The 27,681-nt window shown below is 32.4% G+C and overlaps 2 protein-coding genes across 2 annotated transcripts; both read right to left on the bottom strand.

The window, feature by feature from the left end:
• Positions 1-10,045: 10,045 nt before the first annotated feature.
• LOC132744438 (uncharacterized) lies at positions 10,046-12,260 on the bottom strand. The gene is made up of 2 exons (XM_060733149.1): positions 11,424-12,260; positions 10,046-11,233 (listed from the first exon to the last, which is right to left on the bottom strand). The coding sequence occupies exons 1-2, from the start codon at positions 12,255-12,257 to the stop codon at positions 10,484-10,486; spliced, it is 1,584 nt and encodes a 527-aa protein (XP_060589132.1). The 5' UTR covers positions 12,258-12,260; the 3' UTR covers positions 10,046-10,483.
• Positions 12,261-19,286: 7,026 nt separating this feature from the next.
• On the bottom strand, positions 19,287-27,476 carry LOC132744437 (uncharacterized). Its single transcript, XM_060733148.1, has 6 exons — positions 27,270-27,476; positions 23,166-23,288; positions 22,667-22,757; positions 21,848-22,009; positions 21,015-21,115; positions 19,287-19,406 (listed from the first exon to the last, which is right to left on the bottom strand). Exons 1-6 carry the CDS (start codon positions 27,423-27,425, stop codon positions 19,383-19,385), a joined length of 657 nt encoding a protein of 218 aa, XP_060589131.1. The 5' UTR covers positions 27,426-27,476; the 3' UTR covers positions 19,287-19,382.
• Positions 27,477-27,681: the final 205 nt, after the last annotated feature.

Below are 27,681 nucleotides of genomic sequence, written 5' to 3'. Positions count from 1 at the left end.
ATATTAACCTTTTCTTGATTACTTTCCAAGTATCGTTAAGTCCAAATTATCACCGAAGAACAGTTTTATGTCGTATGTATTCTTGGCTAAATGAAGTTCCTTCTTCCCGTTCCGGCACTGAGAGAACGGACCCCGTACATGTCACCATTCATGTTATTAAATGTTGTTATCTACCACAAGGTGACCTGTACATTTTGAATTCAGTTACTCACTAAATGATACAAAGGTTTGTTTGTTTCTTTCTTTCTTTGTTTCATTTTACGCCTTTTGCCAACAGTTTTTCAGTTATATAGGCGGGTAGTTTCCTAACCATCGTTCCTGGAGAGTTACACCAGTACTAGACTACCTTCCTCCGTGCTAAACTACCAAAGCATCTCCCGGAGATCGAACCCACGCAAGAGAGGTAACTGGATTAGAAGTCATCGACTCTAACCCCTCGACCACGGAGGCGGTTCAAATGATACAAAGAATGTATGAAGTTGAATTTTGTGATGATACTATTTTAATGCACGGAAGGCAAATGAGACCATTATCCGCACCAGGAAGAAAAACAAGGTGTTGCTGCCAAGATAAATGATTAAGCGAAAGGCGAGAAATAGCAAGTAAAAATGGCGGAGCGCGGAGCGAAAACACGCTTATTAGCGAGGACGCTCCGCGCCCCCATGGGGCGAAGTTTTATTTATCAAACTTCGCCCCGCGCCACCGCTTATAAGCGACTTTTCGCCCCGCGCCCCCGCCATTTTAGCTTGTTGATTCTCGACTTTTCGCTTGGTGGGGTCGCGGGGCGAAAACACGAATGGCACAAAGCAGCCACCATAGAATTGACTAATAAATATATATTTCAAAAGTTCGACTGTTATAATGGCGATTAAGCAACAGTTGATTTTGAAAATGTCCAGGATAATTTATAACTCTGCCTTGAATATATAACAAAATATAAATCTTACGTAAAAGGTATTTTCAGACTGATAATTGGGCTATGTGAGTTATTTATCCGTTATTGCGAATTAAATTATATATATTTGAAAGGAATTGTAGAAAAAATGTTAACTAATTTTGACTTCACCTGTCCGTCACTTTATACCTGAGAATGAAGAATGCCACTTTAACATTAAGTGTCTTAGTCTTCCACTTTTGAAAAATAATAGGTATTTTTGTGAACATGCAGACACTTCGATTTCAAAATGTGCACCTAAAATGCACAAGAAGCCACAAGTTAACTCTTAGATTTCATTTTTTCTGCTGGACGTCCCAGACCCCTTCATTATAAGGTGAAGTTTTGTCATTTCAAACAGAAGGCCCCTCCTAACCCCAGACAAAGGTTTTTAGCTCCGGCCCTTGATAATGTGTCTTACCAATAAGATGGTGAGACTATTCAAATGGTATTCTCTCCCCCTTAACAATTCTTACCCTAATATGCCTGCACAGTTCCACCACTTCTATTTTAATTGCCCCTGATTCTTGAGGAAAATATCAGTTTCTTAAAAAAAAATCATTTGTGAAGAAAACTGGAACAAATAAAATTTAGAATATTGCAAGGTTTTATGTCTCTTGTTCTTAAAACAAATGTGGAGCCTGATGAACGTTTTAGCTATCCGAAGAATTGTGGTGATATCCTTCTCATCTTGGTGTCAATGTCCGCGTTGGCATACCACTTTGGTTAAAGATTTTGGGGCAACGTTCAGCTTGTAAGGCATCAAATTTCATGAACAACTAAAATATTGTTTTTAACTTTACAAATATTTTTGAGATCCTCCATAAAAAGAGATACAAAGCCAATAACTCTAGCATGGTTTTTGGCAGAAGTATGGACAATTTTGAATCAAGTAATCTTGATTTTTTATGTGATCGCATTGAAGATTAATGATCATGTGAACTGAAGGTAGTAATTAGAAACTAAATAAATGTCTACGGGATCAAATTAAATGCCACTTTCCAAAACAAAATTTGTTTTAAACCCTTAACTCTAAGGTTGGTTTCACTGAATTATGGCCCTTTGTGAATTTACTGAAAGTATTTACTTTAATATTATTACATGTTTTCTTGACCATAATGAGAGGTCACTATCTAAGGTCCATTCTGAAATTGAATTGCCCTTTGTGAGCTTGGTAAATTCTTGGTTAAAAGAACTATACTGAGGAACAAAACCCTAAAAAAGTAAAATTTGAAATTTTACCCAGATCAGCTGGTGCACTTATAACAGAAATATAAGAAAAAGATAATTAAGAAATATCTTCGGAGATAAATTGAAATTGTGCTATTCTTTGCCAAGTAATGAAAATTAAGAGAACGGCGTTGTAATGTTTTTCAATGTTTGATCATTTTCCACAACCAACAAGAATAATTATTCTGGAAAAACAGAGAGGGTGAATGATCTGAAATGTTGCATAAAAGATATTGAGCTAGACCTACATGCAATCTCGAATAATCATTTCCAGTCCTGTCATGCCAAATGGAGATTACTCCCTGAACCCCATGAATCTTACATAGATTTTGACCGAGTAAACGTTAGTGTGAAGTAAAAACTTTTGGTTAAATCTTTCTATGTCTATTGCATCAAGTGCCTTCAGCACTTTGATTATAAATTAAGTGTTGCCATAGGCTAAACTTGTGAAATAAGTGTGCGGCATCACAAAGATAAGTAAAATTGTCATGATTGTAGTTAGATAGGTAAGGTTCAAATAGATAAACATACTATATGAAGTTATGAACTATATTTTGAATTTAATCTTTTGTTACTTTCGGATTGTTCAATACAACTTTAGATTTCATTTACTTGTTAATTATTGGTGTCCGTGCTCTCTTTCTGGGCTGCAAATTTTATACTTGTATATTTTTATACAGCCCTTTGTTCATGTACAGTATAATGATAGTAATATAGTATAATTACTCATTATGTGTTTTCATTTCATTCTTAATTGGAGTTGTCTCACACTTGCTTTGAAATACTATATACGTATATTGAATTTTGAGAACATTTATCGTTGCAATTCAGTTTACTAACTAAAATTGTACATTTTAACTATTAAATCCGGTGCTGGGTGGGGGGGGTGAAAGGTGTGCTCAGACGTGATCAACAATATTCTGGATCAGTGTTTTGATCGAAAGAAAGGGCAGAAATTTACAGCAGTATCTGTATCAGAAATATTTAATTCATATGTTCACCGCCATAAATCATGTTGCAATGACTTTTTTTCTAAACAAATTTTCAGACAAAAGAATAAACTAGAATGGTGATAATTGTAATATAATAAGAGGATTGTCCTGACTTAATTTAGTCCGTCAGGTGTAACGAATGATTCATGAGGCTCATCGATATGGCGAGAGCGTTATGTCAGAATCTGAATAGGACATTGTAATAACTGGAGCATATCTTGTTTCATCAGCGTCAATTAATTTCAACTGAGAAGCTTTTTCACGTAGGAGATTTATTTATTAACACACAAAAGCACAATGATATTGACAAAAAATATTTTACAACACTATAAATAAATATGATAAAGAATCCCTTATGTTTTGCGGAATAATCACAGTATTGTTTGTCATATATGTATGAATTTTTGATGAGTAAAAAATAGTAATGTTTTACACTGTATAGACGAGAGATCGAGATCGGGAGAAATAAAAACATGAACATTTTTTTTCTAATTGCAATCCACACTCTCATAAAAAAATGCACAAGAATACAAGTAGATGTTAAGCCACTTTTTACATCATTACATTATGTCCTTGAAATACTTAAATAAAAATAACAAAACAAAAAACAACAACAACAAAAACAATGTTCAAAGACAACAAAAATTTTATTTATATACATGATGAAAGATTATTACTTAAATAATTGTTTTGACAATTATAACCATAATTCTGATTGAAATTTCAAATCGATCCTCTTGTACAGTCTGCAGTATTTTTTCAGCGAATATAAATACCCATACAACAAAGCACTTATTGTAGTTTGATACAAATCTTTGGAATTTTCACAAATTAACAAAAATCAATTAAAACATGATTAGTTATAAAGATTAATTAATGAAATTTTGAATTACACAGCACTAGTATCAGAACAAACAAATATTGCAAAGGAAATATGTCGTTTGGATAAATTCATGAATCGCTTTGAAGATGACAATGTTACCGCAAAACAATAGATTAAAAAGGAGCATTTTGTGAAATTGCAAAATTGAGCCATTTGAATAATGACGTAAATTATAACATCAATGTAGTAAAAGGTTGAAACACGAAACTCGCTATTACTCAATCTATTGCATATCAAATTGCATTCCATTTGCCTTTGAAAGTGAAATAAAAAGTAGAACCAACTCGCATACAAAAAAGGCACTGATACCGATTATAATTTTGATATACATGCTATGTCAACAAAAAAGGTCACTCGATCTAAATGAACAAAGGTCCAAATTAGAAAGTTTCTGCGATCAAATAAAGAAACGTTTTTATTTTTTTTCCTTTTTTACCATTTCATAAACAATTGCACAATAGTGCATATATAGTAAGTTCGATCCCTGAGATATGCTTTGGTAGTTTAGCACGGAGGAAGGTAGTCTAGTACTTGTGTAACTCTCCAGGAACGATGGTTAGGAAACTACCCGCCTATATAACTGAAATACTGTTGGGAAAAGGCGTTAAATGAAACAAACAAACAAAAAAGCATATTATTGCATGGAAATAATTCCAGTGACAACCATAGCTTTAATAATAATTTTCCCCCACATGTTATTGGCGTCCACACCGAAGCGCAAAACCTTTTGAGAAATGCATTCAGATATTGTGAAAGGGTAATCGCAACCTTTCGGACGTTCCGATTGGTGAAAGGCTAATTAATTTTAAAAAACGAAACGGTCATTCGTGTCGCTCTATGGTAAAAAATAACGAACTGAAGATTTTGCAGGAAATGAAATGCAAACAAATTCAACAATAAATTGTACTCTTTATTAATTTATCTAACTTACATCTTATTATTCTAAGTATTGTTATAAGGAAATAATTTTGCACTTTCCATTAATTAATAATTTAAATAATTTTTTTTTTTAGTTTTTTTTTATGAATTATATTATTTAGTTGATATTGGTCAAAATCCCGTTGATCAGCGAAAGTAATTGTTGCGGATACTTTGTTGGCTATGATTATCGTTCTTGAAAATGGTGGTGCTGTTTTGAAATTTGAAAATACAGAGGAGTCGGCATTTTATTGGATTTCGAAGGTATCACCGTATTTTTTTTATATCTTAGTTTACTGATTATTTTCAAAAAAATAATTTCTTATTCTGAAAATTCGCGTTTGATTTACTTTATGAAAGAAAAGAGAGATGAAAACACATGATATTGAGTTGATTTGACATGTTTTCGCGACCTAATTAAATGTTTTGGCCCCAATTTGGGTAGGCCTTACGCGACGTAATTGATGTCCTTGGCAATTTATGATTTTACAAGTCTTGCCTTTTTTAACTTTATTTTTCATATTATTAAACATTTTTCTGTGCTTATTAAAATTCAATCAATTATAAAATTATAACCTATAAAGTTTTGTTCGGCCCACATAATTTACATCCCAAGACGATTCGTCAATATAGCTGTATTTACAATTCAGTGTAAATCAGTTTGAAAAAAAAACATTTTATTCATTGCCTTTTAAAAAAATTGATTCAACTGTCATTGAAGTTAAATATCAAAGTTGAATGTTGACTTTTAAGTTTAATTGTCAAGAATTTATAGGAAATAATAATAAATCTATTTTTATGTTCTAGATCCTGGCCCTGGCTGAAATTGAGAGTATTGCAGCCGTATCCTGTATACCATACATTCAACATGGAAAGGACTGTCAGTTAAATTGAAATTCTATATTATTTGATATAAATATTCTTTACAAATTATAAATATTTCAGCTACAGTACTGGATATTTATCTTTTCTTAATAATATATTATTTTTAGAAAACTTCTGTAACACTATAAAAATAAATTTACACATTTGTTATTTTCAGGATGAAACATAAAAGGTCTTAGCTAGAGCCTAAAATGAATACTTCTTGGAAAATGCTTCCAAGTAACTGATGGGGAGCCGTTTTTCTAACCAATCATACGTGAGACTTTTAGATAGCTTCTTTTTTAAAAAAGATTTGGTTGTTTTATGTACACAATTTGCTGTCAATATGAAACTTCAGCTATATCGCAATTTTATGCTGTTTTATGATGTAAAAACAAATCACTAAATTGACTAATTTTATATAGAACTTTAGATTGACCAAGTCTCTTTTAACTACTAACTTCTTATTTTTATTTGCAGAAGCAGTAAAAGACAGGCAGAGAAGAATGCAAACACCATCATGAAACACTTAAGACACGCCAAAAAAGATCTAGAAAAATTATTAGATTGGAACAGATTGTAGCTTAATTGTTAAACTAAACGGATTTCTTAAATCGTTTGAATTTAAGCTTCACTAACTGTATTTTTGAAATAAAATATCTTAAGTATCTAATATTGTCTTGATTTGTTTGTTAAACTTTGTTACTTCGCTTTATATCTTAAAATTAAAGTATATGTATGTTAGGAAACACACTTGTGGGTCAGACGAGGATTTGAAGCAATTCAACAAAATTATTGATTGATCTCCCAATAAATCAACTAACAATAGCTCTTTATTTATCACCAATGTCAAGTAGCTCTTATATCTATGACTCGCATGAACATGTGTTAGTGAATTTCCTCATACCTGTCTAGAATTCAGGTAACAGTTTTCCATTGTATTGATAAATAATGTTCGACCATATCAACATGCATTGCAAATCTATTCATAATTTTATTAACTGTACAATTATTTTTGTTAGCACGTATAACAACAACAAAAAATCCTGAATATGGAGGGTTATTTATGCCAAAATTACATCTTGCTTTCTTACGTTACATCGTGCTTTCTAACTTGTACATCGTGCTTTCTAACTTGTACATTATGCATTCTGACATATACATCTTGCATTCTGACTTTTACATCTTGCTTTCTTACATGCACATTATGCTTTCTGCTGTGTGCGACTTGCTTAATTTTATGTTGATGTCGTTATTTAACGATCAATTATTATTCATTTGTTGATCTGGTATATTAATTCAATAAATTAACCTGCAACTGTTTGTATTTGGGTCTATTTACTCAGCTTGAATGACGAATGTCATAAGGTAGAATGCGCATAGCCGAAAGCCGAATGCAGCAAGCATAATACAACGCGACATCTGGTGTAATAATATGTGACACCCAAATTATGCTAACAGGTGGCGCTACAGTTATATTCTCGGTAAAGTCCGTATTGCGGTTCGGAATCAGTTTACCAAGTTACGTCCCTTTGTTTTAAAATTTCCATTTGCACTCATGGAAACGATTTAACCAATTTTTATATTTATTAATGAAACTCTGTAGGTCAAATTATATTTCAAGCTGACAATGACAAGTTGCACATTTCCAAATCAATGGTTTTAGAATTTTTTTTTTTCATCAACAAAATAATTTTAAAATAGAACAGTTGTTTAAAACATTGTTCAAAGTGCTTGGGCCATAAAAAACTTATTATTAAAATATTTCATCCTCTTGAAAAGTTCTTAAATTTTGACATGGCTTATTTCCAATACCTGTGACCATCCACAACATTTTAATGTGTTTTTATTAATTAGGACATTTTCTTGCCTATTTTCAAACTAATTTTGTACACACGTTAGATTTTTTAAATTCAACTTGTCAAAAAAATGTATTTTTTTCACTAAGTTGCTTTATGAATACGGCCCAGGTTCTTGTTCACAGTGTCAGCTTAAAACTGAAGGAACTGCTGCCAAAATCAGCTGATTCTGGGAAAAAAAGGGCAAAACTGTCTAGTCTGTCAATCTGTGAGAGTTTATAGCTTTAGGACGAATTATTTCATAATATTAATTGATGAGTACTTAAAAACAAAATGTACAAAAATGTCCCAAGAAATGGTTATAAAATCAAATGAATTGTTTGTCATAGAAGATATTAATAAACATTTTTTTTCTACATTCTCAGTGGTGTTTGTATTGCTTAAGGTATAAAACCTTTTTTGTTTTAAATGAGTAAGATCTGCTATACATTTCCAATATCATGAACGCTTTAATTAAAGAAAACTACTAATAAGGCATCTTCAGCCAAACATGCAATATTCATTTTATAACCATTTATTGGGACCATTTTTGTACATTTTGTTTTTATGTACTCATCAATTAATATTATGAAATCATTCGTACTGAAGCTACACCACGGTGCATATCTATACCGGTACCCTCTTTGCGAAATCTGCTCAAACGGTACCCTCTTTACACATGCCACAGGTCATTCTCTGCTAAAAAACAAAACCAGCGATGGATAACAATCCAGTAAAATTTCAATGTAATAAGGAAAGGGGGTTTGGCACGTACAAAAGATATATACCACGGAACACTAGAATGTTTTATTTATGTGCTGATTTGTCATGTGCCCATTTTTCATGTACTGCAACTTCACAATAAGCTACAAAAAATCGACATGTCTTGCCTCGCCCATCACCTCGACATACTTTTCGGGCTGCAATGAACCGTGGGCTTGATTATATATGCATCATACATATTTAATATGTTCATTTACATATCATCTTCGGACAAATGGCAGTATATTGTCAAAAATAAATGTAAAATTCATAAAAACACCATACTTTCGGTTTTGCAGCGTACCCTCATGGCACAACATATGCTTTTATAATATTTGCGTTAATCGTTAAATAGGTATGTAATATTTCTTACTTTTATGTAAATATTACATACTTAACGATTAACGCAAATAAAAGCATATTTCGTGCCTTGTGGGTACGTATGTGTTAAAAAATGAGAGGGTACCTGTGACATAAAAATTCAAATGAAGAGAGGTAGCCAGTGCCGCTGCAAAAGAAAAAAAGGGCAAAACTGTCTTAAGTCTGACAGACTAGACAGTTTTGACATTTTATTTTTTTTTTCTCAGAATCAGCTGATTTTGGCAGCAGTTCCTTCAGTTTTAAGCTGACACTGTGAACAAGAACCTGGGCCGTATTCATAAAGCCATTTAGGGAAAAAAAACATTTTTTTGACAAGTTGAATTTAAAAAAAATCTAACGTGTGTACAAAATTAGTTTGAAAATAGGCAAGAAAATGTCCTAATTAATAAAAACACATTAAAAATGTTGTGGATGGTCACAGGTATTGGAAATAAGCCATGTCAAAATTTAAGAACTTTTCAAAAGGATGAAATATTTTAATAATAAGTTTTTTATGGCCCAAGCACTTTGAACAATGTTGAACAACTGTTCTATTTTATAATTATTTTGTTGATGAAAAAAATTAAATTCTAAAACCATTGACTTGGAAATGTGCAACTTGTCATTGTCAGCTTGAAATATAATTTGACCTACAGAGTTTCATTAATAAATATAAAAATTGGTTAAATCGTTTCCATGAGTGCAAATGGAAATTTTAAAACAAAGGGACGTAACTTGGTAAACTGATTCCGAACCGCAATACGGACTTTACTGAGAATATAACTGTAGCGCCACCTGTTAGCATAATTTGGGTGTCACATATTATTACACCAGATGTCGCGTTGTATTATGCTTGCTGCATTCGGCTTTCGGCTATGCGCATTCTACCTTATGACATTCGTCATTCAAGCTGAGTAAATAGACCCAAATACAAACAGTTGCAGGTTAATTTATTGAATTAATATACCAGATCAACAAAAGAATAATAATTGATCGTTTAAAAACGACATCAACATAAAAGTAAGCAAGTCGCACACAGCAGAAAGCATAATGTGCATGTAAGAAAGCAAGATGTAAAAGTCAGAATGCAAGATGTATATGTCAGAATGCATAATGTACAAGTTAGAAAGCACGATGTACAAGTTAGAAAGCACGATGTAACGCAAGAAAACAAGATGTAATTTTAGCATAAATCACCCTCCATACCTGAACTTGGTCATTTTTTATTCTGTTAGTATCTCCTCTTTATGATTTTCCGACTGATTCTGTCTTTATAACTGAACGTCTGTAAAGTTTGAATATAAAAGGGCGAGTGGAGTGGTCAAGTTCATTCACTTCAAACCATATGCCCATTACGATTTGTACTTCACTGATTTAATAGGATTTTCCTTCCAACTGTACTGTGTAGTAGTTCTTGTAAATTTAAAATTTCATTAATATTAAAGCATAACCATATGAAATTGTTCTTTTTGTAAAAGTGTGTCGGATACAAAAAGAAAACAACAGATATTCTGAAGATCATCAGGATACCACCTACTTGTAAAATGTAAGTCGCCAACTATTTGAACTTAGAGACAAGCTGCCAAATTCAAGGTACTTTGCACTCAATGGACGCTTTCACTGATTTTATTTATTTATTATTCGAAACGAAGACTGTACCGTCTTATCTGATCAATATTGCCTTGAATATCATTATTTCATATTAAAACGTGTTACGTAAGCAAATTGAGAATATAAGTACCGGAAACACATACATGTAATACATTTTGAAGCCATTAACTGCAATCGAAGCTGACTTGGCTTGCCTTGCTGAGAAGTAACTATCAATACATACTTGATGATATATAGGTTCTGAACCATTTACCTGCAAAACAACACTGCTTGGGTCCTTATTAACATTGTTTAATCCTAATGTATTTATTTCTTTCATAGATAAAGATATCATTGGGCAATATAACAGGATTGATGCATCTATGACTCTGGGAGTTTGACAGAAAGATGATACTGTTTGAGCAAACAGTTTGAAACCTGGCATATTACGGATATCTTCGAAAATCAAAACCAGTGAAATGCGATTGATTTGACCTTTATGTCTAAATTGTAGAAGAATTTCTTTCCTCGTAGCTATTTTTCGTATCCTATCTAGTAAAGTGTGATACGGACATCCATGTGTTGCAAACATCTCGTAGCGGAAATAGAATTTTGGTGTTGATGTATATTTGATAAACAGGGACTTTCTACAAACTCCGCATGATATGTCGTTGCCCAATTTTTTATTTAAACGATGCTGCAAAATGTTCAAGACATTTTTGTCAGGAGAAAATGTTCCATTTTTAATGTTTACTTCAAAATTAACAACGAGTGTATAGCCATTTATATTACTAAAGAGTCCCTTGCAACTTCCGTAATTTGGCATTTGTCCAGATGGACAAAAGATTTGTCTGCATAATTTCTGAAAATATCAAAAACAAAAATTATTTGCAAAAACGAGTGCTAGAAACAATAAACTGACAATGACAGATAATTTTACACCATAAAAAAATTAAAATTAGTCTTTTATATGTTATAAATGTGTGACAGAACTTTCAATTAAAAATGCTCAGTGAAGTGTGTATTAACTCATGGCAAACCGTTAAACATACCGAAAATGGGTCCCATATTTGCATCGGATCGCATTTGGTGTTATCTTTTTCCATCGCCTCATCATCTTCCCACGCGTTCAAATCAAGAATAGCATAAAAACTCACTAAAGTGGTTTTCATGTTGTCTACTGTATTAATTGTTTTGCAGAGATCTGTTTTGTTTGTTGCAGCAGGTGTGTTGCAAAGAAAGCAATACACGTTTGCATAATGTTTCTCTAGTCCAAATCTATCAGACACTCTAAAAACCATATTCTGTCCCTGTGTCATACAACCTTTTTCGATATCGTTGTCATAGAAATCCCATTTTCCTGTCATATTACAAGTTGATATTACCTCTGTTTTTGGCCAACATCGTGACTGCCCAGTACGCCAAGTTGGAGGGAGTGATGCTATGGAACAGTTTTCCATTATATAACTGTGTCTTTCTTCTGTTTTTAGTTGGTCAAAGTAACTGACATAATTTTTGTCAGGACAAACTATACGCAAATTGAGCTGGTCATAGTTCTTTATTCCATTACACTCGGCACAGTATTTGTTCCTGTAGAGCTTACCCTTTTTGTTATCAACCACAATCACATAATCTTGAATATCTTTTGGTGTGTAACATTTTTGGTATGGATTAGCGTCTATTTCATCTGGACATTCATTTATGACATTGTACCAATTATCATCCCCTTTGGTACGATGCATGTTTTCACCAAGTTTCCCAAAATCCCATAAATGTTTGCAAGGATACTTCGGTTCAACCGGTGTGGACGATGGCATGTCAGGACAACAACTTCCGGTCTCAAAGCAATCAGTGTCACACGAACACTTGTCACAACATGGCTCCATATAAGGTCTATCAATTTTCTGTTAAGTTAAAAATATATTTACAGAATTACGTGTTATAACAAAATTATTGAATAATGAAAAAGTAAAATAATAAATAAACTAATTAATTAATTCAATTAATTGATTAATTAGCCTCGATAAAAAACTAAAACAATAAGGTTGATATCAAAATTATTCTAGAAATGGATGTCATTTAAAACCCAACCCTGTATTTTACATTATAAAAAATGGTATACAGATCACGTGATCTAGACTGTAATCAATTGTAAAACACAGTTCAGATTTGACTTCAGACCGCTTAATTTTCAAATAGATAAGGTGGGGGTATGAATCACCTTCAGTGATAGTTCTAGTTTTATTTAGATTTAAAAGGTCACACACAGCTAAATTAACGCCCCGCGAACCCGTCAAGCGAAAAAGCGAGAATCAACAAGTTAAAATGGCGGGGGCGCGGAGCGAAAACACGTTAATAAGCGGGGGCGCTATCGACAACGCAACGCGTAAAGTGTACCAAATCAGCCACCATAGATAAATAGATCGTCATTGGCATGCGCGTAATTTCAAAGATGTGTTACGTGAATTTGACATTTGAATAAAAATTTGTACATATGATCGTAGCTAAATGGAACACTTTTGTTACTTTGAACCCGTTTTTCCCCCGACTCTCTTGTACAGGAGAAAACAAGAAGTGTCTTTAAAACAAAGATACTAGGCCGAAGTATAACTGGTTAACTTGCATTATTATGTTATTTCTTAGTTTCCATATAAAGTCATATTGAAATGTAAGCATAGCTTGCATAACAATGACATACCAATTTAATAAGGGTTATTAATCTTGAAGAATGGAACACTTTAAAATGAATTTGTTTGTTAACGAACCTGTCGTGTTCCAGTCAGTGTAGTAAGTTTCTAACACCAATATCTATGCAGTCAGTTGACAATTATTTTAATAAATACTTGAAAATTATGCAAAAATATATGAAAATGTTAAACATTAAATCAATTGAACACATCAATAATCATATAATATATTAGACACTTATTTAACATCGTAAACTTATGGTACCTGATATTATTCTCGTTATTTTTGAACACAATTTAAAACTCAGATCTTGTGTAAAATAAACACAGTAATTAGTTCATACGTAAAATAAACTGTTCTCTAGAAAATGTAATGCTATCTGAATACATTGTTGTTGGAGGAAGTATTGTTAAACGGAACTAAATTATCTGAGCAATTGAACTAGAAAGGCAAAGAATTGTTTTTTTTTATAATGGCAATAACTATCCTTAGCTAGAACTATCTTAGAATGAAAAGAACTGTCCTTTACATTTTATTTTATAATGGTTAATGAGATTTCCAGATGTCATTTTGAAATTTTAAAATGACAAATGAAAACTTCTCATATTCATTTCTTCCCTGTTATTTTACAGGAAGTCAAACTGATTTTAGACCTGCCTTCGGCCGGAAAACTACTGTTTAAAATAGATTTTTGTCTAAACTGTACAAACATTACATACCTTAAGTGGATTGAATCCGCAGAATTTGTTGAACGGACACATATTTCTTAAATTGCGCATGTATCCATCAGTTTTAGCTTCGTTTTCCTGTAAAATGCCTATAACATAGTTCTCCTTCAGATAGAAAAGACATAAAATGAAATAAATTGTGATAAACATTTTTCATAGGCTATCTAGAATTTGTATTCTAAATGTAACTAGTCAAGGGTTTCAACTTGTAACAACTGGTATATCTAGTAGCAGTTTAACTGAACATAAATAAAATGATTTTTATATATACTATAGGTATCTAATCTTGTGTCCTGTGTGTCTAATAAGTGGTGTTGAATTGTGTCACATTCAGCACGTTTCTAGTAATTAATTAAATCGGACCTTAATTAAACACCTTTATCATCACACGTTCTCGTGTGGCATTCACACTTTGAAAATGTTATTTGGACCTTATAAAATTGGCAAATATACTGGAAATATATTTACTTAAATTAAAACATGCTGGCCACTTGTAGAATGATTCAAAAGGAATTTTAAAAGGCGCAAGTATAAATATTTAAATATATTGCATATAGAACGCATTAACAGTCTTTTAAAGAAAAGTTCCAATAAAATATATGAAAAACACAATGAGAAACTCAAAATTTGGCCAGTAAAAATGCTTATTGTTTTAATTGAATGTTTTTCACATTTTCAACAACATTTTTTTTGCTAAAAACGCTTCATATGAAATATCATTTTTCAAAAAGTTATTTAAAATCGAGCGCTGAAGTGGCATAGACATATATAGCTAAAATGCTCCTGATACTAGTTCAATTTTACAAAACCATTTTGAGAATTTTATTTCAAAAGATGCATACCTACCCGACCACATTCTATGCCTTCACAAATATTTCAGTACAACAAGCGACTATTTCAGTCGCACTTTGAAGTAAATGTAATCAAAGTAGACTTTCTCGGATGAAAAGAACAGAATTACTGCACAATACAAATGTAAAACTAAAACATAAGTGGACGATATGCAATAAATGTAAGAAATGAAATATCTCCGTCCCGTACAACAAATGTACAGTCAGTTTTTATTACTTATGTTATATACGCTAATGATGTAATACGTATTGGTACATCATATCGTATTCAAGCAGATATTTTAGTCTTTTTGTTTGTTCGACAAAAGATATTGATCGTGTTTAAGGCACATTATGCCTCAGAAACGAATTAAGTTTTCCTTCTATAGAAATGTCAACCGTGAGTTTTATTATGTTTAAGTCATAGAGCATAGTATATGCTTATTATCTGAAATAATTGCCGCTGAATGTAAAGTAATTTTCAATAAAAGTCATCAAAATGTGAATAAGTTAGTATTGTTCTTCCATACAAAAAACTAAATCATTTTAACTACTGATTGCTAACAAGCAACAGATGATCCAGCTTATTGGGGTCAGTAAGTAACTTTTTGGAAACTGTAGCAGAGCAACAAAAACAAAACAAAAAAAACTTTTGAGAAATAAAAATAATAACATTTCTGAGGTAAAATGAGCCTTTAGAAAACCTTTACCTGTGAAAATGATATCCTTATATTGCCCCCATCAATGTAATAGAAAGAGCACCGAAACACGAGGCTATCTGATTTGTACGAGGGGGCGTAGCCCCCGAGTATTAATCAGATTGCCGAGTGTTTTGGTGTTCTTTCTCTTTTGTATCATAGTCAAACATAAAAGCACGTTCCCTGTTGTCACAATATGAAACCCCGGCAAAAATGAACCAATGAACGAACATCTGAATATGACATTTCTATCGCTTTCCCTTTCTCTGTCGTCACAGTATGTAAACCCCAGCAAAAATGAGCCAATCAATGGGCATGCTCTGGAGTGCGGGTAACTAATACCCGCACTCCAGTTAACGCACTGTGCATGTATATGTATACGATTTAACCCTGACACATTTTCAACAGAAAGGTCTCCAAACTATGATACAAATGAGACATGTAGTTTGTATATGGATATGTGAAGTTATTATACAATAAGGTGATAAGAAATAACCAACATAGACACATTATGTAATTAATGATGTCAGAAACGTACTTTTATTTTCATACAGTTCACCTATGTTATAAAACGAAAAAACCAATATTCTCTGTGCAAATCGCATCTTCTCGGTCCTTTTCGTCTAACTTCGCAAAAGGGATAATAGCCGGTATGTTCCAAATGATGAACTAATTTGTATTTCAACATCTTCAAAATTGTAGATATAATTTTGAAATTCCTTAAATTTTTAAAAGAATGTGCAAAATTCCCAGCGGGGTCAAGGTATTGGATAAATTTATAAACATTTAAAGAAAATCCCAAGATCTTCAAAGTTAGATTCAAACAAGTAATGAAATTCACCCCCAAGAGATTGTTTGGACAAAAATGACATATTCTTCGGTTTCAAAGACTTCAGATCACTTCAAATTAAGTATGAGTTACAAACACGTAATTGAAGTTGTTCAATAATTCTAACATTTTCTTTACCCCAAACCTCAAAAACATATAAAAAAGTTGCAACCATAGTATTAAACAATTGTAATTGAACAGTTATGGTTCTAGCTTTTTTAATAAGAGAAAACAGCTCTGTTAGCCTTGTCAACAACGTTTTTCTTGGCTTTACCAAATTTAAATTTGCCATTGGAATTAAATAGTACATACACCTAAGTATGTGAAATAACCTACATTTACCAGCTGTTTATCATTGTAAATAAAGTTAGGATTCGGGTTTCTAGGGTTATGTGAACTTTTTCATTTAACAATATTCATACTCACTAGTGTTGGGGCAGTACCTTGCAAAAATCATGATCACAAAGAGGGGAAAAAAACATTTTTCCCCGATTCTAAATCTTTTAATTAATTATATATAATAAATGATTTAATGCTTATATCTCGCCTTTTAACCCGTCGAAATTGCACTTTGATATACTATAATTAATTAAAAGATTTAAATCATTCAAGCGCCTTATACAGTATTTAGTGTGGTGCTCCAACACCTTTTTAGTCTCCGTATAAACAAATAGGCTGTATGTCAAGTGTCTCAGTTCATTCACAGCTTTGTAGATTTTCTCAGTTCATTCACAGCTTTGTAGATTTTCTCAGTGCATTCACAGCTTTGTAGATTTTTTACGTAAATATAAAATCGTCATAAAAAACAACGTGACATGTCAACATCACAATATTGGCTTAATTAATATGTAAACTGTTAGATGGAGAAAATAGTGTTATAGTAGGGAGGGGAAGATCTCCAGTAACGTGACAGTAAAATGATATTGTCACCTAGTTCTGTTAATTCGTCAGTATATGTGGTATAATTATGTGGAAAAAAAAGTTGTTAATAAACTTAATATCTCGCTTTTGTGACTTCTGTCTGAACTTTATTTGTAAAATATATTTATCATCGTGTTGTGCTTTAATACATAGAGTGGAAATAAAGTTTTCTCTACATGTATGTCTGTATGGTTACCGATTACGCTTGACAAGATTAAGTGCTCTACATAACTGGGGAAAGATGATATAAAATGAAAAGAAAAACAGTACAATTAATTTGTTGTTATATTCTAAGGCCTTTCAAATAGAATTTTCTATCTATTTGAAAAACCCTGTATATTCTTATGGCCAACATTTAAAGTGTCCCTGTCATTTGTCGCGCGTGATTGTTTTTCTGGCAAACAGTACAAACTATTCAAATGATACTATTAGTAATTTCTCACATGGGCTACCCGCCTCATCATAAATCTACAAACATTATTACTAAAAGGTATTAAGGTCCAAAAGCATAAAAACATAAAATTTGAATTTCTTACATAAATCAGTTGGGACACTTAAAACAAAAAATATGCAAAAGATAATTAACTGATATACTGAATTGGGAAAACGCGTATTTTGTACTCATTCTTAGCCCGGTTTTAAAAAGCGTTGAAACGCTTTTCAATTTTTGGCCATTTTTCACAATTAGAATAATTATTCTGGAAAAAAACATAGTGAGCAAATGATCTAAGTTATTGGTCTACATCAAATAGAACATTAATCTCGAAAAATTATTTTTAACACTGTCATGTCTAAAAAAAAAAAAAACGTCCGTGGAGTCCTTTTAACTTAAGCATTGCTTTTATAAAGCTACTTACACATTTCTATCAAAAACAAACGACCCAAAATGGCTGTATATATTTCTATCAAAGGCACATTATGCCTCAGAAACAAATCAAAAATCCTTCTCTACAAAGGGCACATTTTAATTTTATAGAACAGAATAGAATTTTTATTTTTAATTTGTACATTGCATATCATACATAATAATTTTCAAGTAACAGCGCATTCAATATAAAGAAATTAATTTAGCTTTTTTTTTACTTCCATACAAAATTCTATTTTATTAAAAAGGAACAGTAGCAAGGTTCAAATAATTGGCTAATGCATAAATTATGGTGACCATTACAGGTCACTTTTGAGAAATTGAAATGATAGCATTTCAAAAGCATTATGGGTCTTAACATTCTACTGTGTACACTTAGTTTTTGCGGTTTGCGTGTGCGTGCGTGCGTGTGTGTGTGTGTGTGTGTGTGTGTGTGTGTGTGTTTTTGTTTGTTTGTTTTTTGTTGTTGTTTTTTTTTCAATTTACTTTTAGAACACTATCATCATAAATAATATACGTTTTGGGTATGGTGGTTTCATAAATTTTATAGTAACTGTGACTGAGGTTTTGTCATAATTATACCTTACAATACATGTATTTGACGTGTCTCTTACAATAAAATCTAGCGTTAATTTTGATTTTCTATTCAATAATTAATTGCCTGATTTCAAAAAGATAATGAACTTCTTTACACACAAATTCCCCGTTATTTAAAGCACAGAAAACGACATATAGTGATTGTTACCATACAAATATGTTTTTGGTATGACTTTGGAATGGATTTGCAAGAAGAGAAACTTTAATTTACGATGTCATAACCATTATATACAGCAACAACATGTTATTTCTTCTTAAATGTTATAACTAAATTATAGCCATATAGTATACATAAAATAATGTAGACAGTGGTACAAATTCAAATACAAGAAAGTGCAAAAAGGTTAGCACTAAGGTAAGCATAAAGATTAATTTAATTATTGTGTCTATTGCAAGATGCAAAATAAACATATTTGCCTAAACCAGTTAATTCTTTAGGTGACGTTGTTGATAATAAATTTTTATTTTTTTAATAAGGAATAAATATTTAAAACATTATTACTGTAGATAGCCTATCTACAGTAATAATGTTTTAAATATTTATTCCTAATTTCTGTGTGTTTGGGACAAACCAAAATAAAATGATATTCATTTTCGACCATTCGCATATTACAATTTGTACAAGTTCTATCTTGTCAAGGTGCATTTACGTACCGACCGGTTTATATATTTTTAAATCATGTGATGAGGTTCTTAGTCTGCATAAGGTTATTCTAAATATGCATTTAAGACGTATGTTTCCAAATCAAATAAATGACAGAACCCAAACTGTAGTTCATTATTTATTTATAAACAAACAGTGGAATTTCAAAAAAAGTAAACTATAAAAAGCAAATTTTGATGATGACGTCATGTTCATTTTCCGACAGCTATTCCAGCCTGTAAGGTAGAGAGAAGAAAAAAAACGTCATAATAAAAATGATAAAATCTTTTCACTCTAGTAGAAAATATATAAGAAAATAGAGAAAATTTAGAATCTCTTATTAAAGTCCAACACGCCAAAATTGAAAATTTTGCAGGCTCGGTTTGATTTGGCCTGATTTTAGGCGGTAGTGGTAATTTCAAGCTACCATCCAAGCCCCGAAGCACCGGCTTAAGCAGAATTCAACATTTAACAAGTACTGCCTGGTAAAATTTTGAATTTTGAAACATCCGCAAATGTGCTCATATGGCGGTTATCATGGAACTTTCAATGTGGCACGTTAGTGCTATTCTATGAAAAGCGGCATATGGTCCCCGAGTGAAAAAATGCGTGTGCCCTAAACGAGAAAACAATGGGCAAAACTAAATGAAATGGAATTTTGAAAGAGGATCATAGGTCATAAAGCCTAAAATTGCACTAATTTTTCTTACTAAATATAGGTTTTAACATAATTTTTATTTGAAAAAACATCTATAATTAAATGTAAGTAGAGAGGTAAGATAATAACCGGGTAATTCAATATATGAAATTTCAGATCAAAATAGTGATAACAGTGTGATTATCATTTTTATTTCTATTTTATTGTATTATTATATTTTTTGCATCTCGTACATACCAATACAATATATACAGTATAAAAGTATCGTTTTCGTTCGTTTGCACTAATAAGAATAAACCTAATTTCAGTAAATAAGTCCGAACAAACACACAAATGCAAAATCTTAACCATGCAAAAGAAGAGCTTTTAGTGAACTAAAACCCAAATATGATCAGGACAATGCTGTTCGCTATTAGTTTCTCTACTTGTAATAGGGTTGGTAAGCGAACAGCATGGATCCTGATCAGACTGCGCGGATGCGCAGACTGGTCTGGATCCATGCTGGTCGCAAACGCACTATGTTGGTTTTGTCGTGACGCGGCTCAAATATCTTTTGTTATCAGACATGATGACAATCACCAGTAACTTATCTTAACTTGATCCACTATGAGAGTTATCAGGATCCAATCTCGCCTACTAAAAGACCCGTCATAATTCACACAGGGCTTATAGATATACTATGCTCATCTTTGGGTATAATACTTTTATTGCAGAAATTTATTGAAATCTAGTAAATTTCTTTCTGAATATGTCTCATTTGAATAAGTGAATGTATAATTTATATTTAGGAAGCTTCCCTGTTACTTGTCAAATTAATGTGGTTTATTCTTTTTAAATGACACTTTGAAATTAAACGTTACATATGAGCCGCGTCACGACAAAACCAACGTAATGCGGTTGCGACCAGCATGGATCCAGACCAGTCTGCGCATCCGCGCAGTCTGATTAGCATCCATGTTGTTCGCTTTCAAAGAGAAACTGATAGCGAACAGCATGGATCCTGATCAGACTGCGCAGAAGCGCAGGCTGGTCTGGATTCATGCTGGTCGCAAATCCATTATGTTGGTTTTGTCGTGACACGGCTCATATGTTCTCTGTGTGTATTCAAATAAGAGATTGTATAGTAATTATCTTTTTCTCCAAATATCAAATTTGAGCATAATTATTAATATCGTATTACACTTACGGTCATACACGAGTTTGGAATTCTAAACACCTCGGATTCGTTGCCACTCACGTGGTATTGCACCATATCAACATAAAGTACAGTTTCCACAATTCTTGTACCTAGAGAAGAAGACAAGACAGGATATAAATACATATTTCAGAAAAATCGCAACTTTTTTATTATACAAGTATTCAGCTAACGTGATTCAAGCGTAAGTGCGAAAGACATTTGTTTTATATCTTCTTCTTTTTAAAAAAAACTCCAATGATGTTACTGTCGTAAAGCAAACTATAGCAAAATCATATAAGTAATCGAATGTTTTGGTTAGGACTATAATTTTTCATAGCGCTTTTATGAAAAGACGATCAAAATCACATCAAAACGATTTCACATTATAAAGGTCATATTAATAACCGTTCGGCATTATCCGCCATTTTTCGTGTATTATAAATATCATATAATCGTCAGCATGATCATGGGTAGCAAAGCAAAAGTTTTTTGATTTCAGTACTTTTGAAAATATATATTTACAGATAACAATTCTATACTATTGTTTACCGATTCATCAGAGTTTAAAATCTATAACAGGGAAGTGACAAAGTTTGTAGAATTTACACGAGTTAAAGAATAGATAAAATAGCATGAATTTTCGTAGTTTTCGTGGATAGGTCAATCCACGAATTCAAGATCAAAACAAAATTCGTTTTGTCCCGTGTAAGATTTTTTTTTAACTACATTATTTGCATGCAACCTTTTGCAAAAATAGACAATAAACAGATTAAAGAATCCACGAAACTGTCAAAACCACGAAATTTCATGACCCCTAGATTAAGTGAATTCACAGTATTTACCTTCAGAGTCAATTCCGATTCTTGTCATAGATACGGGTGTACAGTCATTGACAGATGTCTGCATACTGAAATGGAAGTTCTCATACACGCCTTCCCAGGAATTCACGTGCAGGGCCTCGGGACCAGATCCATATGTATACGTGGCATCCCATCTTAAAGAACCTTGAAATACATAAGTGACAAATACACGTACTAAAATGGTTCCACTTTAAAACTAATGTAGAAACAAAAGTATAATTCAAAGGCAATATTATATTGAAAAACTGTCAATTCAAATATCGAAACACATTTAGCACAGTAGAATGCCGGAGGATTTTTTACTTTAAATTTTATTACTAGTATTGGTATGTACGTATGACTGTCCGCATGTATGGACGTATATATGAATGTAATCCAACCACTAAAATTACATCTCCAAAAAAATGATTTGAGCCGCGTCACGACAAAACCAACATAATGGGTTTGCGACCAGCATGGATCCTGATCAGACTGCGCGGATGGATCCAGACCAGCCTGCGCATCCGCGCAGTCTGATCAGGATCCATGCTGTTCGCTTACAGACCCTATAACAAGTAAAGAAACTGATAGCGAACAGCATGGATCCTGATCAGACTGCGCGGATGCGCAGGCTGGTCTGGATCCATGCTGGTCACAAACCCATTATGTTGGTTTTGTCGTGACGCGGCTGATTTGTTTAAGAAACAGAGGAACCTAGTTTTCTTCACTATATTGGAAGTTGCACAAAAAGACAATGATTTGGTCTCGTGTGTTTCTCCGAAATGATATTCAGATGCTCAATTTATAAAAATGTTTCCTTACTTGGAACACAATGCATACTGTTTTCTCTGTCTGTTGGAAGCATCGTCACGTTGCACTGGGTGTGTGTTTCATCAAGAACATAACTTTTACCCTTAAATACAAACTAGTTTATTAATACTGCATAACAATGCATTTATCTAATATGTCAAGAAGAGATACTGTTTGATCAACACTCGATGTGATATTTCCCCTTTATTTCGGAAGAGGTTCGGTGGCACGGAGAACCACCGACGTTTTGCAAGTTGGCGATGAAAGACAAGTAGTTAAAGGTAAAAAAAACACTCTCGGCCACGGACGCCTCAATCAACGTTTTCAAGCTAGGAAAAAGTTTAAGAAATATTACCAAAGGTTCTGAAACAAATAATAATATTACATATATTGACCATTGTGTGTGTGTATTTATTTTTCACTCGCGCTTTGCACGTTGAATATTATTCACTAAGCTAATTCCATCAAATATCTACCACTATATCAATTGTTTTAAATTCACTGTACTTACATGCATGAAGTCGTTGTACACTGTGTAATTATAAGCTTGCATGCCGTCAGGACCATCAGAATAAATTGTTCCATATATTCTTTCCATTTTAAGGTCAAGGTCATAGTCCATCATTATGCGATTCTGTTAAGAAAATAGAGACTATTAGAGTACTGATTCTAAATATTTGTATGGTGCATGTGTTTAAAATGTCGGCCTCTTTAAGCTAAATATAAAAAATACACACATTTGAGGTATTTATTAGTTGTAACAGTTTCAAAACATATCTATGGTAGAGAAGGCCTTAAAATCTGAAAAAAACAAATTATTTATTAAACAATTAAAGACCACAATTATTTTTCATTAAAATTCACACGTATAATAACGATGCTCAATGAATTGAAACATACAAATATTGACATCTTAAGAAACATTACAATTTGATAGTGTCGAACGTTTTTTTTTATAATAAAGAAATCATGAATGAAATTTGAAATGACACCAGTAATAATAATAATAATAATAATAATAATATAAAGAATAATAATAATAATATAAAGAATATTAATAATAACTTTTTTTGAGAAGGTGACTATTAAGAGTACATAATAAACATACAACTTATTTCCAATATGACCTTCTATACAAATATAATCAGAAATCAGAAATTACAATAACTAGCAATATAATTAAGACAAACACTCTTACAAATTACATAACATTTTTCGGGATTATAAATAATTTAGCATTAGTATCTTAACTTCGTATGCACATGCCATCATCAATCAATGTTAACAAACAAACAAACAAAAAGAGATCTAAAAAAATCTGTTTAAAAAATCAGTTTAAATTTGTTTTTATTAAATAATCCTTTAGATTGCCCTTAAAAGATGACAATTTACTTTGTAGTTTTATGTCAGTTGGAAATGTACTTAGTATTCCATAAATGTGCCGCTTTGTATGTACATGTTTGTTTCATATAATTTGTCTGTGGCCTTAAGTGGATAAGATAAGCGGAGATTATATCTATCATTACTAATAAAGCTACGTGCATCCAGAGGAGCCAAAATATTTCAATATAATCAAACTTTAGAAAAATTTACTAAGATGTACGGAAAAGTAAAAAGTATTAAGATTCAAGTAATATTTTACATATTATGTGCGATTAATAACGGACTTTTTCAGTATTTACAATTATATTTCTATTGCGTTACTAACGCAGTAAAGGCTATTTACGCATATTTGACCACTTGTTGGTAATTTACGTGGTTTGTAAGTGCCATTGATAATGTGTAAATTGCTTCCTTTTGGTAACTTCACACTACACATTCAAATACATTTTCAAAATTTTCATGAAAATTAGCATGAATCTGGAGGCATGCTGCTTTAAATAGTTTGGTTGTTTATAGCTCATGAGACCTTTTGTATTATTATTATTTTCAATTTCACCCTGTTCTTTTGTAGGAATCACATGACTGTCATTCGACCGTTTCAATCGCATATTGTCGGCCCTTGGACAAGAACATCAAAAAAATAAATTAAACAGTTTAGTTTAGATAGAACATCACAAAATAAAGTCATGCTAAAGAGGCACGTATATGATAATCGTTGATTTCGTTATATTCCGTCGATTTCCGTCGAGCAGGTTTTCAAAACAGTACGACGGTATGGGAAAATCCGGGATATGGTACGCTCAGTATTAAGTTTTTAAGTGGCTCATTTGAAGTCAATAATTTAAGTGTAATTATTGCATCTGTGTAGTTTTATGTGTTAAATGATGCCTTTAAAAGTTGGATTTTTGTTTGTACATTCTCCGGGCTCTCATTTGTTGGCGGAAGGATTAAAGATGTACTGTCATCCAGCAGTCAGAAGTTTTTAAAGTTGTGAATTTAAACAGTGTTACAACAGAATGAAGATTTCTTTAAAAATAAGAAGGCTGACGGAGTCATTTGACTGAGCTAGTGCTGATTTTTAAAGTTGAAGACAGCAGATAATTCATCAAGGACATTGGAATCCAGACTTTACACTCGATTGTGACTGATTTACTATAGAACAAAGAGTACGGACAGAGACAATACATAGAGAAAACTAAAAAACTATATTTGTATTCATATATGTCGCAATGAAGGGCAATTAAAACGTTAACTTTTTATATATCGTATGTAACGACGGGTATATTGATTTCAACTAAAGATTGAAATATATTCAGAGCTTTTTAATAACAAACTTGAAATGCGGAAATCAAATGAATGCTAAAAACAGAAAAACACAGAAAAACAAGTGTTTGTTAATACACAATATTGGTGTAAATTTATGTTCACGTTTATAATTATTATTATTTTTAGAAAAGATCGTAAGATGTTCCCAATATAATTTATAATAAAAAAAAAACACTTTTAAACAACTATGACATATGAACAATTCCCGGGATCTCTTCCTCAATACGATCCCGACTTTTAGATATCTTATACGGCCCGGGAACTCTTGTTTAATACGATCCCGACTTTTAGATATCTTATACTGTTCCAGTTTTTCTTCCCAGGAACTCTTGTTTAATACGATCCCGAGTCTGCAATTCTCTTGTAGTTTTGTTGTAATTAATGCTTCCGAGGGATCACTTTGTTTCCAGATTTTTATACTTCACAACAGCAGGTGTCAAGTGCTGTGTGGCAGCTGTAAAAAGTTGCCTTCACTTCAGTGTTGTTATATTTTTCTGGTCCTTCGGGTTCACTGATTCCAGCACTATTAAGTGTTGAGAATTGAGTACCGCTCCTCAATAAAAACCGAGTCTGCAATTCTCTTGTAATTTTGTTGTAATTAATGCGTCCGAGGGATCACTTTGTTTCCAGATTTTTAGTTATCTTATACGGTTCCAGTTTTTCTTCCCGGGAACTCTTGTTTAATACGATCCCGACTTTTGGATATCTTATACAGTTCCAGTTTTTCTTCTCGGGAATTCTTGATTAATACGATCTCGACTTTTCTGAAAGCAATATGACAGTGGTCAATTCCTGGGATCTTTAGATTTCTTTGACGGTTCCCCCTCACCGCTGTGGGTTCGAATCCCGACAACGACTTTGGATTTTTTCATGTGAGGAAGCTACCCAGCGAGCTTACGGGACGTCGGTGGTTCTACTCAGGTGCCTGTTCGTGCCTGAAATAATGCACGGAAGGGCACCTGAGGTATTCCTCCACCAGTAAAGCTGGAACGTCGCGATATGAACTAAACTGTGTCGATGTGACGTAAAACCCAAAACAAACAAACAAATCTTTAACGGTTCCGGTTTTTCTTAATGCGATTTTCTGAGATCTCTTTATGCGTATACGCCTTCTTTACGATAAGAATGATCTAAGGTCATGACTAAAATACAAAAGTGACTTATTCTGAAAAAAAGTAATCGAAAGTGACTTTTATTAGATGTGTCACATCTGTGGTTGAAAAATATTCCGGGATCCGATGGATATGACCTCTGTGAATGTATTTACGATGAGATAAGATTGTTGAAGACAAGGGAAAACTTTTATTCCTGGTCACTTTTTTCAAGTTCTTAATTCTTAACTGTTATTGTTTTGTTTTATCAATCCGTATTGTTCATGATGAATACTGTAATGATGAATACTGTAATGATAACAATTTTTTGACAATATTGCTGTGCAAGTTTGTTTCGAATATGATGTTTTATTTTGGATAAACAGTTACTCAACGCATTGTTTCTCTTTTCTATATACATGAACCATTAAACTGATACTTTTATATATCTATGAGTATACAATCATTTTTCTATCCGGCGATTTCATTCTTTAGCATCAAAACCTCCACTTGTCTTACATTATTTCCCTTATCACATTGTTGTGGAAAATAATGAATAAAATATAACCAAATCAACTTGAAAACGATAATATGATAAAAATTCATAAACGTTTAAGTCCATTATTTTATCCAACAATGCTGTTTGTTTTGAGGACATGGACCTTAAATAGCGATAGAAGCTGATAATTTGCTTACACCATGAAACATATCAATTTTTACTAGGAGAAAACTTATATATCCCTTTCTTATTTAGTAAACCTAGTATGACATGAAAATATATAATTTGAATTTCTGTAAAGTAAATCAATACTTACATCAGATACGATCGGAATTGTGCTTCCATTTTTCAAAGCTGATGTTGTAATCTTTAATTTACCGAACCATTTCTTGCTAATACAGCATGGTTTTTCCATAGCACACACAATCCCCGCAAATATACACAATATCAAAATCTTCATAGACATGGACATCTTGATTTTTCTTGCTCAAGGTAAACAATCTAAGTGATTCGTATCATACTAATGGGTTCCGTATTTATACAAAGCTGTAGAGTGTATTGCGACATATTACGTCCAGATCTTGCTGACATTTGGTTAAACTGGACACTTTTCCCATCAAGTTGACACTTATGATTTTGTCTAATCAGGTTTGAAAAATGGGTACATGCCTGAAGCGAACACGTATGTATACATGTATTTGCTAGGGCAGGTGATATTTGTTTGGTAA

The sequence above is a fragment of the Ruditapes philippinarum genome, unplaced genomic scaffold (genome assembly GCF_026571515.1).
Source record: "Ruditapes philippinarum isolate M1 unplaced genomic scaffold, ASM2657151v2 ctg1134_1_1_1_1, whole genome shotgun sequence".
Classification (NCBI taxonomy): Eukaryota; Metazoa; Mollusca; class Bivalvia; order Venerida; family Veneridae; genus Ruditapes; species Ruditapes philippinarum.
The sequence above is the reverse complement of the archived record's forward strand: the minus strand, read 5'-3'. Positions and strand labels throughout refer to the sequence as shown.

Coding starts and splice junctions, on each gene's coding strand:
- LOC132744438 (XM_060733149.1), bottom strand. CDS start 12,257: ATGGAGCCATGTTGTGACAAGTGTTCGTGTGACACTGATTGCTTTGAG. Junction 11,234..11,423: donor AAATATGGGACCCATTTTCG/GTATGTTTAACG, acceptor TGATATTTTCAG/AAATTATGCAGACAAATCTT.
- LOC132744437 (XM_060733148.1), bottom strand. CDS start 27,425: ATGTCCATGTCTATGAAGATTTTGATATTGTGTATATTTGCGGGGATT. Junction 22,010..22,666: donor CAGTATGCATTGTGTTCCAA/GTAAGGAAACAT, acceptor ATGTATTTCAAG/GTTCTTTAAGATGGGATGCC. Junction 19,407..21,014: donor TTCCAAACTCGTGTATGACC/GTAAGTGTAATA, acceptor TCTACCTTACAG/GCTGGAATAGCTGTCGGAAA.